General features: G+C 40.1%; 2 protein-coding genes across 4 annotated transcripts; both read left to right on the forward strand.

Moving 5' to 3' along the window:
* The first annotated feature begins 131 nt into the window (after window positions 1-131).
* Window positions 132-4,428, forward strand: zgc:113436 (uncharacterized protein LOC503528 homolog). 2 transcript variants are annotated; one of them, XM_034296285.1, is made up of 8 exons: window positions 132-465; window positions 551-744; window positions 839-950; window positions 2,335-2,473; window positions 2,591-2,645; window positions 2,733-2,981; window positions 3,093-3,206; window positions 3,758-4,428. In XM_034296285.1, exons 1-8 carry the CDS (start codon window positions 294-296, stop codon window positions 4,010-4,012), a joined length of 1,290 nt encoding a protein of 429 aa, XP_034152176.1. In that variant the 5' UTR covers window positions 132-293; the 3' UTR covers window positions 4,013-4,428. The 2 variants fall into 2 exon arrangements, with proteins under 2 accessions (XP_034152176.1, XP_034152177.1); XM_034296286.1 differs by having other exon boundaries at window positions 2,386-2,473.
* A 448-nt stretch (window positions 4,429-4,876) lies between these two features.
* On the forward strand, window positions 4,877-12,846 carry abcb9 (ATP-binding cassette, sub-family B (MDR/TAP), member 9). Of its 2 annotated transcripts, none has more exons than XM_010902704.4 (11): window positions 4,877-5,946; window positions 6,579-6,693; window positions 7,024-7,154; window positions 7,322-7,527; window positions 7,696-7,893; window positions 8,156-8,284; window positions 8,469-8,657; window positions 9,286-9,459; window positions 9,705-9,864; window positions 10,741-10,877; window positions 11,213-12,846. In XM_010902704.4, exons 1-11 carry the CDS (start codon window positions 5,268-5,270, stop codon window positions 11,540-11,542), a joined length of 2,448 nt encoding a protein of 815 aa, XP_010901006.3. In that variant the 5' UTR covers window positions 4,877-5,267; the 3' UTR covers window positions 11,543-12,846. The 2 variants fall into 2 exon arrangements, with proteins under 2 accessions (XP_010901006.3, XP_019907913.2); XM_020052354.2 differs by having other exon boundaries at window positions 4,880-5,054.
* The last annotated feature ends 505 nt before the right edge of the window (window positions 12,847-13,351 follow it).

Consider the following 13,351-nt stretch of genomic DNA (forward strand, 5'->3'; position numbering starts at 1 on the left):
CATCATCAAACGGCAATGTTATCAGTTATTTAAATGTGTGCGCATTGCATTATCTGTTGTTGTAAAATATATTGAAAAAGAACGGTAAAGTTCGAGTTGCGTTTCCGCGTCCGTCATAAAACATTGTCCGTTCGATGAATTCCAAAGTCAAGACAAGATGCGAATCTCTCATCCGTTGTTTCATGTTTTACTTATTATTATGTCATATTAATATTTTTATTTTCTTCTTGGAATATATAATTTGACTCGCATATTTACAATAGTTCCAGGCCCCTTTTTTTTTAGCTTCTGAGATGTTGAGTGTGGATTCATTGCAAGTGGTTGCTGAAGAGGAGGTGGTGGAATCGAGCTCAAACCGACTTGGTGATATCTACACGTTTGTGGCCGAGGGTTGCTACCCCCAGACTATGAATCCTATACGAAAGAAGAATCTTAAAAGATATGCTCAGAAATTCATAATTGATGGTAAGAAAGTGAATAGAAAACAAACCTTACAAAAAAATATAAATGCTTGTCTCACAAAATGTTGTCTGCGTGGTTTGATCGTCAGACGGTCGACTGTACTATGTGGGACCCAAGAAAGATGAGAAGCGTGAGGTGGTGATTGAAGCTGAACGTAAAAGGCATATATTCCTGGAATGCCACTTTAATGACATCGGTCATCACCTAGGACAAAAGAAGACTGTTCACAGAATCCAAAGCAAGTATTACTGGCTGGGTATTGTGAAGGACGTTGTGGACTGGGTATGTGTTTCTCTTTAGATTTCACTGTAATGCAGTAATACAGATTAGACGTTCATTCATTTTTAAACATTGTTTGTGCATTTGTTTGTTTTAGATAAAGGTATGTGAAACCTGTCAACACACGGAGAGGAACAAAAACATGACAAGGACTGTCCGGCCAATCAAAGTGGATGCTCCCTGGGAAATTCTAGGGATTGATATATTTGGTATATAAACTAGTTTAAAACATCTAGCAAATTAAACTACTCAGCTAGTCACACAACAGACACATTTCACATTAATGTCTGAATTTGACAATATATTCTTTGTTATTAAAATATAAGCTACACACCTAAAATAGCTTTGATGAAATAATAGTTGCCTGGCGTACACATTTAATCTACAGTATCTAAAATTATTACCTCAGCCAGTACAATTAATAGTGTGTTCAAATAGATTGCAAAATTACAGTAAATAATCTGATGCAGCCAGTAGCCCAGTAGTTGATTCCCTGAGCCAGCAAGGAGAAAAATATTTTGAACAAGGCATTTAAAGGGATAGTTTGTCCAAAGATGTCAGGGACATTCCCCTTACTCCCAGTTGGTCTTTCAGGCACATAGTAATTTGATTCAGCATTTTATTAGCTTTATTAGAATTGTAAAAATTCATGAATGGAAACCATACGTACCCCTATTGCAAGTGGAAAACTACCCTAAAACACTCCAAACTAAGACAATGTTGTATTCCTCAAAATAAAGTTTTAATTTTCATTTCAAATACACGGGTACTTCCTGTGTTTACCAGTCAGTTTTGTTCACAACTATCAATCCATGCGTTTGTTCGGTAAGAGTAAGTGTATACACAGTAAACGAAAGTTTGTATTCGCTAGCTAGAAAGCAAGTCACCTATTTTGTTTTTGATGTTCACCTCGGACAGTCACCTCTGCGATGGTGATCGTGGGTCACAATCCTCTGTATTAAAATGTTTTTGCCAAAATTGTATGTCTCGTTGGCGAAGTTGCTCCATTGATTATCCGACAATACCACTCAGGAGAGGCAGAGGTATTGTCTCAATTGCAGAACGGGTAAAACTTCATTATCTCAGAATTTAATTAACATCCACGAGCAGGCAAACAAACAAGCATAAGTTGCCACTGATACAAACAAAGGAAATGCAAAACAGAAGGTGGCTATAGAAAATAGTTCGCTAGTGCCAGTTTGCTCAGCCAATTCCGCCAGCTGTTTCATCAGTGTACAGTTTAAAAAATGATGCTACCGCGACAGATTACTGAATGTAGTTTGGAGTAGTTTTCTGCTTGCAATGTAACTTCGCAATAGCGGTACGCAACGTTTACATTCATGAATTTGGACAATGCTAATACCGCTAATTACAGACTGGGACAGAGCTAAATAATAGATTGTTTGAAAAAATTACTCTATGGGACTTCTAGAACATCTCTTGGTAAGTGAAATTTCAGAAAAATATGTATTTTGGACAAACTATCCCTTTAACAGGAATTAGTCCCAATGTCATTGTTGTAAATTAGAATGTGTTCTCATTCAACTGATTGTGGAGAAAAAAAGTAATGCAAGTATATGTTCTTTTCACCAGGCCCCTTCCCAGAAACCCATCAAGGTAATTCCTGTGTGGTCATGATTACAGATTACCTCAGCAAGTGGGTGGAAGCATTTCCCATTCAAAAGAGAGATACCCTTTCAGTTGCCAGATGTATTTCTACATCCATTTACAGGTAGCCTAATTGAACACATTTTAGTATTGATTTTAATACATTTATAAGAAGCAACAATCATTCCCAACATGAATGGACATGAAGTTGTCCTCAATTTCTATATTTTTTCCCTACCAGGTTTGGGGCAGCGAAAACCATTGTTTCTACACAAAGCGTGGAATTTTGTGATGAGGTAAGAAATTATTAGTTGGTGTATTTTATACTCTTAAACAGAACTAAGTCCATAGGTCAATATCAACATTGCTAATGTTACCTCTAGGTGACCAAGCACCTGTATGACAGGTGGAACATTGTGCAGAGAGTGTCAGCTGTGGAGTTTAACCCGCTCCATGACCGCAGCAATGGGCTACTGAAGGACTCCATTACACGGGTGGTGGCCGAGAAGCAGGCCGACTGGGATGATTTCTTGGACCCTGTCTTATATTTTTTTAGGACAAGCATCAACCCCACAACGAAGTTCACACCATATTCCCTCATGTTCAACAGGAAAGCTATTTTACCCAGTGAGGTGAAATATATATTTTGCACTTAAGCACTCTTTATAAATACATTCAATTGTGTTATTACTCATGTTGTAATGTTAATTTGTAGTTACTCATTTCCTATTTGTTCTTCCTAGACAAAAGCTGTTCCTGTCAGTTTTGACCATGATTCGGATTTGTATCAATCAAAGGAAGACGCCTCTGCTTGTATTACAGTGATGCAGGAGCAGCAGAACTCGGTCAAGCAGTTGGTGAGTTTCAATAGGAAATTGAATATCAGCCATTTGTGAGTGAGACTGTCACATTGCCAAAGAGAGCCTGATGAGCTTATTTTATGGCTGCCACTTTTACTTCTACTTCACTGCTGATTTATTTCCTCTTTTGAGAATTGTAGGTCTTGGTAGGATGTAGGTGATGTTGATCAATTATATTAACCAGATATGAGTGACATCTCTAACAAGAGCGATGCAAAGGAGGACGACTTTGGACCACTCCTCAAAGTGGCAGAACTTCTACATACTTCCACTTATATTTACATTGGACAATCTAGTCATTTAGCAGATGGTCTTATTGATACATTTGTACCAACTTAAACATTATGAAACCTCTGTTTGATAAAATAAGCCTCAAATAATTATAGGCTTTCATTCTTACAGAAAAATCTCCCCTCGGTCTGCTTATATTGCGTAGACTGATTTTGGGCTCAGGAAATCCGTGTTACATCACTTCCACTCTGGATATTTGTGAAATTTTAGTTGAGCTTTCTCCATTGTCAATAGTTAACAGTTGTTTGTGTTTACAGGTGATCGCTAACATGAATGCCACCTACAAACAGGAAAAGAAGAATGCTAAGAGAAGAGCTCGGAATATCCCTTCAGTCACTTTCAGTGTAACAGACCCTTTGTTTGGCTCCGGAGAGACTCCTTCCCCGAAGAAACTGAAACCTAGCATTTACTTGTCTTTCCCAGTGGAAACGGTGCTCGCCACTGAGCAAAACAGCTCTGATGAAAAAAAGACTGACTTGGAATACCCTCTGCCAGTGTCTGATGTGCATTGAGGCCTGAAATGCTGGTGGTTATCATATGCAAGGGACAGAATAGAAAAGCATACAGTGACTGTATTGATGGGTAATTCCTCTGGCTTCCGTGTTACAATGGAGACATTGTGTACACATAGCTAAGCAGCTTTACCTCAGAGAGAAGACTTGAACGTAGAGGCATAGCCTCAAGAAGCCTGATCAACGATGTTGATTAACATTGGTTTTGGGTTGGTCTTGTGTCCGAATACTTCGGTTCTCTTTGTCAGTGCGTAGAGGATTTGTGATATAGTCATTGATGTTGTGAGACCTTTAAGTGCAAGAGGCCAGATTGTTCGCAGCAAGAGGTGAACGAAAGGAACATATAATGTAGGATACACCTGTGTTCAAAATTACATATAAAGTCATATTGATGTCAGGAAGCAATGCAGTTGGGGCCAGCATCAGTTTTTTGTCTGGGGCCAACAATTGAGATACTTGTAGCCTCAGGATTAAATATAGTACCCCATAGGCCCTCCATTCCACTAAATAATCTCTTGGCCAGTGCAACCCTAAAGGAATATAGATGGGGCAGAACAATTGAGTTTAAAAGTAAAAATGACCTTGTTTAAATCACAAATCACCTTTTTATACATGACATATTTGAATGGAAGATTGTAACCCCAAAGTGATTAATTTTGACTTCACATGTAAATGATATGGACTAACTTAATGGACACCTAATAAATACATAAAAATGCACCTGTCAGTTTTCCTGTGTTTGTCCTCATGAAACACACGCAGCTCTCTTCAATAAAAATGAAAATAAAAGCTGAGCTCCGCCCCACTTTAGCACTGGCAAGAAAAAATTCCCCGCCCATCGGGATTTTGTGGGTGGAGCCTCTAAAGCTCCTTAAATTCTACCGGCTTCCGGATACTGCATGAAATACCTGTCGTGCTCTAGTTCGTTCGAAATGCTAGAAGAATGCGACGTGTGTGTCGACTGAAATATACTGAATCAAGAAGGTTGTTTATAGACCGAAAATCCTATAGAAGATAAGAGCAACGACAGTGATCAGCCGCGGTAGGCATAGCTCGTGCTGGGTGCGTTATATAAATAAAATATGTCCGAAACATAATTTATCAATATCCTTTACAGCAACGTAATATTACACTTCGCAGGTCAGTTAAAACAAGAATAACGTGTTACACTTCCCCTAAAATGATACGCTGCGTGTGTCTTGTACTTTTTAGACTCATTAGGACTCCGTCTATCCCCTGATTAAACTAGAACAGAATGGGGGCCATAGTAGTGGTGAGCTGTATCCTGGTGTTTATCCTGGTGGATGTCATTGTCACCACAGTCCTTTACTTACATGGCTCCCAGGTTGCAATATTTACAGATGATCTGCAGAACTTTGACATTCTACACTCTGTCTTGGACCTTTGGGGTACTGTATTGGTCAGAGTCTGTCTTCTGCTGGGTGCGTCTGTTGGGGTGTTATGGAACAGAGTGGACGGCCCAAGTAGGGTCTCTGCCTTGTGGACCCCGATGCTCCTCGTCTGCCTTACTATTAGCACATTTGCCTTAGCAAAGCTGCTGATTCTGTCAGAGCAGGGCGATCTAGCGCTCCAACCCTGGTTCCTCTCCCTGTTCTCCTGGACATATGTGTCAGCAGTGGGGACCGTGCTCCTCTTGAAACAACTCAGAAGGTCCAACAATGGGACTAATGAAGAAAGAGGTGGGGTTGGAGGAGAGGGGAGTGAGGAGACGGAGAGGCTGGTAGAGACATCAGGAGAGAATTGCCCTGAGGAGGTGGAGGATCAGGGAGGGGAGCATGGGGAGAAGAGGAGGAAGAAAGGAACTCAGGATCCGACAAACTCGGGGGCTACCCTGTGTCGACTGCTGGCCTACTGCAGTAAAGATGCTGCGCTGCTCTCTGTAGCCTTCCTCTTCCTTCTGATCTCTGCTGTGTGTGAGTGGCACCTTGTTTAATTACAATGCACAGACAATTAGAGACCTGACATGACCAGACCACTACTAACCAAATGGCTATATAGCTTATTGCTGAGGTAACAGAGTTATTCCTGGTCTGTAACATTGTGAAGTTGTAGTCTATTAACGGGGGAACTGTGTCTTTTGGCCGTAACATGGTACATTTATAGTCTATTAGTAGGGGAACTGAGTTTTTCCCTGGTAACATGGTCAAGTAATAGCTTATTAATAGGGGAAATGTTGGTCCGTTACATGATCATGACCCTACGGATAATTAATCAAGCTGATTAATATAGTTATTGTTGTAAGGCTTGCAATTATTACTGTAATTTGGGAAATAGGATCCTATCTAGGTCCCATGTCATGCTTGTGTATTTTATGATGGTGTTACTCATACCTACATGGTATTGCATTTTTGGTCGCAATATGTTGTCCTACTGGTAACCGATTTAAGTACAATGAATCATGAAGAAATAATATCAGCTTGTGTATCTGTAGCTCAATCTTTTTCCATTTGTTAGAGACAGAAATATGGTGCAAGAAAATAGTTTTATTTCACACAATTGTACTTTTTCTTAGACTTTTAATGGTACTATGTTGTCCCTTTTATAGGTGAGGCTTTCATACCCTACTACACTGGGCTGGCTATAGATGGCATTGTTATTCACAAGAGTATGGAGTACTTCACCAAGCCTCTTATTACTCTCACTGTATTGTCCTTAGCCAGGTGAGCCATACACACTATGCTGAAGTAAACAGGGACCACACCAAAACATTTGTTTTCTTAAAGTTGGGGTTAGGGTTTGGGTCCTTAATTTGAACAAAGATGAGGCAGTCACACTGGCTGTGTTTTGTTAAAACCGGTAAATACAATTTTTCAAATGTAATTATAATGTATGTTGACCCTAGCTTTAAATGTTTGTTGTTGTTTTAGATTTTCTTTCATGTCTTAATATAAATGTATTTTATATTAAATAAACATTTTCACAAGATTCCTATGTGTTGGCATCTACACTACTTATCTGACAGTTTCTCATGTTTTGCTTCTCTACTCTAGCTCTATAGCTGTTGGGATACGAGGTGGCGTCTTTACTTTAACCATTGCCAGACTGAATCTTCGTCTGCGGAATCTTCTTTTCAAATCCTTGATGGGTCAGGAGATAGGCTTCTTTGACGCTAACCACACAGGCAAGATCTTCTCTTATTTCTTCCCTTCATAGATTCATTCTCTTCCCCTGAACAAATGACACAGTACTGAAAACATTTGCTAAAACTTTACAAAAAGCCTGTCTTTAATGTCTTATAACATTATTATACTCTATATAGAAAAAATACATTTTCTTTTTGCCCTCCAGGTAACATCACCTCTCGCCTTACTTCTGATACTACTCAAGTGAGTGACCTTATCTCTCTGAATGTGAACCTTTTTCTGAGGAGTATGGTTAAGAGCATCGGGTTCTTCATCTTCATGTTTGGGATATCCTGGAAGCTTACCCTGGTCACCATCATGGGATTCCCCTTCATTGCGCTTCTCTCCAAAGTGTATGGGGAGTACTACAAGGTATTCACTCTGCAGCTTATTAGACACAAGGACGCAGGTACAGCGCAGATCCACAAACACTTCATTGGCCTTTCCGAATCAATATTTTCACAGTGACACTTGGCTGTTAACAGCTTAATTCATACAGTATTTAATAGGAATTGAAGCGTTTTAATTGATCATCCTCAGAGGCTGACCAAAGACGTCCAGACTGCCCTAGCTCAGGCCAACCAAGTGGCCGAGGAGACCATTTCAGCCATGAAGACAGTACGCAGCTTTGCAAATGAGGAGCAGGAGGCAGATACTTACAACAGCAGGCTGCTGGTCATGTTTCAGCTGAACAAGAAGCAAGCATTGGCCTATGCCCTCTACATGTGGTCCAGTAATGTAGGTATAACAGTAGCGACTATCTATAGAAGCATCGGTGTATGTAAGAATGAATTGGTCTTATCTGACTTAATTGTTTAGGAAAAGTGCAATAAACAAAGATGAATGAGGAATGTACATGCTCTGACTTACAACAGACTAAGAGTTAAGGTGCTCCCTCATCTTGCATGCCAATCTTAGGATTTTTATTGGTTCTACAAAATGTATCTGTTCTTTGGGCATATTCACAAATGTAATTACAATGTGTTTTTTATTTCTCCAGATCTCAGAACTTGTCCTTCAAGTGGCAGTTCTCTTCTACGGTGGTCACCTGGTTGTTACAGAACAGATGAGTGGAGGGAGCCTGATATCCTTTATCATATATGAGCTGGAGCTTGGAGAGTGCCTGGAGGCAAGTCGAACTGCTTCATATACATCTCTAACTGCACACATGTATACACCCTATAAAACTGACCAACCTATATATACTTTTAGAAACCTCATATAATATTAGGGGTGACTATATTTCCTCAGGCAAAATGGCTGCTGGTGATGAAGACTTACCTTTTTTTTTCTTTTTTTTTTTTGTGTTTCAGAGCATAGCATCAGTTTACACTGGCCTCATGCAGGGCGTGGGAGCGGCTGAGAAAGTGTTTGAGTATATTGACAGGGAGCCCAAACACCCACATGATGGGAAAGACATCCCCGACACCTGTGAAGGTCTGGTCGAGTTTAAAGATGTTACGTTTTCCTACCCAACACGGCCCGAAACCAACATTCTCAAGGTGTGTGTCAGCTGGCTATTAGAATGGGCCTCAAAATTGGATTTCAGATTAGTCAGGCAGCTTTTGTGTTGTTTTGTTTCAGTAGAAGTAAATTCCCTAGAGTAAAAACTAGTCATTACATATCTCTATATCAGTTATTCTAAAATGATACGAAATGTGTCATGTCAATATGTTCAAATTCATTGTAGGTGGTCAATTTTACTGCAGCATGCAGTAGTAAGATTGAGAAAAATGTAATTGTGCTTTTTGTGCCATTATGCCATTATCAAACTTCCTTTTTATGATTTTGTAAAATTGTTAAAAATAGTCATTGTGCATGTATTATTTGGTTGGTTTGATTTTGTGGGCTATCCCGTTTTCAGTTTTGAAATAAATCGGTAAGACTGGAAATTCTTACTTAGGTTTCCCCTCTAAAGACTGATGCAGGTTTCTAAAATCTTCAAATAATGGAGAGTAAATATTCAGTCTCTTTGGGAAGAAAAAAAAATGTGTTTGACTGTTACCGTTTGGTGGTTCATTGAAACTATTTAGGATTCTAGATGTTATTAGTATATTTGGAAAGACAGACTTTATCACATGTATTTTCTACTCCTTGTCATCCTCCTCTACTTTTCCTCCTTTCCTCCAGAGTGTGTCATTTACGTTACGGCCTGGGGAGGTGACAGCTTTGGTGGGTCCGTCTGGCAGTGGGAAGAGCTCGTGTGTGGGTCTCCTAGAGAACTTTTACCCCCCACAAAAAGGCCAGGTTCTGCTGGACGGCCGGCCAGTACACACCTATAAGCATAACATCCTCCATTCACGGGTCAATACTTGCATTGTTATTGCATTTTAACTCCTTGTTTACAATGGCATCTTTTAAAGTCATGTTCACTAAAAATCACCTTTACTACTGCCTGAGAAGTTTGCCCTGAAATCCCCATCTATTTGCCATGCTAGATCTTATAATTTGTAACCACCAGAGGGTGGCAATGTAAATATTTAGATGAAAACTGGTGAAGTCCCCATGTAGGAAGACTGAGATTTTCTGTCCCTCTGTGGTTGTTGCAGATTGCACTAGTTGGCCAGGAGCCTGTCCTGTTTGCCCGTTCTGTAGAGCAGAACATAACCTACGGCCTGACTGACATCCCCAAGGAGGCTGTGGTTCAAGCTGCCACCAAGGCAAATGCACATGACTTCATCACCGGTCTAACCCACAGCTACGACACAGGTGACATTAACCCACGGCTATGATATATGCAACATTAACCCACGGCTATGATATAGGCAACATTAACCCGCGGCCATGATATAGGCAACATTAACCCAGCGCTATGACACAGGTAACATTAACCCACGGCTATGATATAGGCAACATTAACCCATGGCTATGATATAGGCAACATTAACCCATGGCTATGATATAGGCAACATTAAACCACGGCTATGTATTAAACCACGGAAGTGTGTGTTGTGCAAAGCATCCCAAGGATCATGTTATGCAACATTAAACCATGGCTACGACACAGCTAACATTAACCCGCGGCCATGATATAGGCAACATTAACCCAGCGCTATGACACAGGTAACATTAACCCATGGCCGTGACACAGGCAACATTAACCCAAGGCCATGAAACAGGTAACATTAACCCATGCTATGACAAAGCTAACATTAACCCACGGCCATAATATAGGCAACATTAACTCAGGGCTATGACACAGCTAACATTTACCCACAGCAATGACACAGGTAACATTTACCCATAACATTTACCCAAGGCCATGACACAGGTAACATTAACCCAAGGCCATGACACAGGTAACATTAATCCAAGGCCATGAAACAGGTAACATTAATCAAAGGCCATGACACAGCTAACATTAACCCAGGGCTATCACACAGGTAATATTAACCCACAGCCATGACACAGATAACATTAATCCAAGGCCATGACACAGGTAACATTAACCCATGGCTATGACACAGGTAACATTACCCATGGCTATGACACAGGAAACATTAACCCATTGCTTGTATATGATTAAGCGTTCCCTATTTATTAAGCTCAGTAGTGCATCATAATTGTTCCTTGTTCTTCTCTTAGGTGTGGGCGAGAAGGGGACCCAGTTGTCAGGGGGGCAGAAGCAGCGGGTGGCCATTGCAAGGGCACTCATCCGCAATCCACATGTTCTCATCCTGGACGAGGCCACCAGTGCACTGGATGCAGAGAGTGAACATGTTGTAAGAAAACAAAAGGGTCAAATCAGTGTGCCGACAGCATGTTTCGCATGTTCAATCAGATCATATGTTGAGGTATATTGTGGATAATATTACAGTATAACCTGGGAAATGAAACCTCATCTGTGCTTTGATGGTAGTAGAGAGGAAGTGTTTATTGTGCAAAGTATCCCAAGGATCATGTTTCGCAATAAAATGTGTTCTCTATTAGATCAAACCTTTAGCTGCGCTGGATACAATCATATACATTTTCTGTCTCGGTCCTCTTGAATTTGATGCCACTTTATCGCTATTTATTTTAGACTTGGCGAACCTTAAGATGCTTTTTCTGTCCCCAGGTCCAGCAAGCCCTAAACAACATCATGCGTCAGCATACTGTTCTGGTGATTGCCCACCGCCTCAGCACAGTGGAGAAAGCGGACAACATTATAGTCATTGACCGTGGCTCTGTGAAAGAGCAGGGGGGACACAGTCAACTAATGGCCAAGGGTGGCCTGTACTGCAAGCTTGTGCAAAGACAGATGCTGGGCATTGAGACAGGCACAGAAGTCCTCAACCCCCCAGAGGACAACTATTTGTGGAAGTCTGAGGGACACAGTCAGCAGAAGCAGAGAGGCGGTGATGGCAGCAGTGCCAGCGAGTCTGAATGTGAAACACCACGCTACTGAGACAGCTTCCATTGCTTTACTGGTAGCTGACACGGACTGACAGGCATTTGTGGGCATTAGTAGACTGAGGAGAGCCCCAAATTCCACTTTACTTATAAAGGGTTCAAACATCTGCACATTAGATTGAATCTGTTAAACTCAGATCTTTTTTGCTGTCCAGAAACTTTAATAATAATCACTGAGACGTTTCTGTTATTGTGAGTTGAAAGTTGTGAGTATAGGGAGTTGGTAGCACTTTTACCAGCCTTGAGGAACATGAATGTCAGACACTTTTATCATTTATCAGGGTTATTTATACAGTAGTCTATTTCAGTCAATAGTTTATATATAATCTATGTCATTCTATAATTATCACAATGGTCTTTGTTTTGAACACGCAATGTACTGTACTTTGACGTTGAGACAGCTCAAGCCAAAGAGAATATTATTCATGTTATGATGTACAAAACAGTAATTGCACAGGAGATATTTAGTTTTTATTTCAAGGGTAACATCATCTCTGTGTAGTTTACGGGTTAGTGAGATATGTCTGTCCTTTATTTTAGACCAATGGTGTCCCCCTGATATTGTGTCGACAGTTATTTAACGCAAGCCAATGTGAAGTACAAAATCTTCAATTTGTTGTAAATGAGATTGTGTTCTTCATCAAATTACCTGGTTAAGTAAGGATATAATGTTAAATAGATCTACCGAATTACCTGAAATTACTGCTATTCTGAACAAGGCAGAATGTTGTCTCCACAAATATATATATATATTTACCTTATCTTTGTTTAAACAGGTAAATCAAGTTTTTAAATGTTTGTGGTGAGAAACTTTGGAAGTTTCTGCAAGACAGCCTTATGTACATACATCAGCCATTCTCTGGCCTTTCTAGACTGGGAGTCCCAGTCAAGCAAAGTGTAAAAGAGACAATGATGTGTGCAGACGTTTGCACAGGTAATAAATTGCAGAGCTGCATGGTGAGATAGATTCTAGAAGTTTCAATACAGGGGCAGAAGCATGAATACAGCACATAACCATAGTCAAGCTCTGACAAATAAGTGGCTTAATTTTAACAACTTAATTTCCATGCTGAGACGACAGTCAGGATTTGGGACATAGAGAATAGCATTTAATTTGTATCTTGCACCACCTACGATCCACAATTGAATTTTTGCAGGAATTGGAAGTCAGACCGACTTATGCAAGAGATCGCAAACCCGTGTCATTAGCATAAAAATAAAAATGACAGTTAATCACCTACACCGACAGTAACAACCTTAAAGTGGAATCCTATAAAACACCTTCAATAATGAAGCGTCCAACTGGGTCAATGAGTGTGATTTTGTAAATGTCTGCTCTCTGCAGCAAGATGCATCATTCTCCCAAATACAGTATTGGTCCAGTGGTGATCTAGATATCAGCCGTGTGTATGCACAGAGACCAGTCCACAGTTCCCTCTCCGTTTTTAGGAAAGGGACAAAATAGGCTACTAAGAAAATTGTAGTGTTTTTTTGGTTGTTGCTTGTGTAATTTGCACTGCAGAACTTGACTGTAGTGAATTCAGTATGATGTCACATTTCCCCACCAATCCAGTGCCAGAGACCCTTCTGGTTAGAGGCTCTAGACTACAAGCTTCTTCAAAATAAGAGTCCCCCCTGTATATTTTTGAATGGGGTGTACACGGTTTTCATTGTAACCTCATTTAAATTATTATATTGATAATTTATGTATTTATATAAATATATAAAAAAAAAATAATACTAGCAGCAATATCTACTACTGTCATTCTATTGGTCCCAATGCAATATACTAAACAGTTGTTAT

The sequence above is a fragment of the Esox lucius genome, chromosome 13 (genome assembly GCF_011004845.1).
Source record: "Esox lucius isolate fEsoLuc1 chromosome 13, fEsoLuc1.pri, whole genome shotgun sequence".
NCBI classification, from domain to species: domain Eukaryota; kingdom Metazoa; phylum Chordata; class Actinopteri; order Esociformes; family Esocidae; genus Esox; species Esox lucius.

Bases quoted from the DNA above. Each gene is read 5' to 3' on its own strand.
- abcb9 (XM_010902704.4), top strand. From the start codon at position 5,268: ATGGGGGCCATAGTAGTGGTGAGCTGTATCCTGGTGTTTATCCTGGTG. The intron at 9,460-9,704 runs GTCAATACTTGC...TGGTTGTTGCAG, and splicing joins ATAACATCCTCCATTCACGG to ATTGCACTAGTTGGCCAGGA. The intron at 10,878-11,212 runs GTAAGAAAACAA...TTCTGTCCCCAG, and splicing joins ATGCAGAGAGTGAACATGTT to GTCCAGCAAGCCCTAAACAA.
- zgc:113436 (XM_034296285.1), top strand. From the start codon at position 294: ATGTTGAGTGTGGATTCATTGCAAGTGGTTGCTGAAGAGGAGGTGGTG. The intron at 745-838 runs GTATGTGTTTCT...TGTTTGTTTTAG, and splicing joins TGAAGGACGTTGTGGACTGG to ATAAAGGTATGTGAAACCTG. The intron at 2,646-2,732 runs GTAAGAAATTAT...TGTTACCTCTAG, and splicing joins GCGTGGAATTTTGTGATGAG to GTGACCAAGCACCTGTATGA.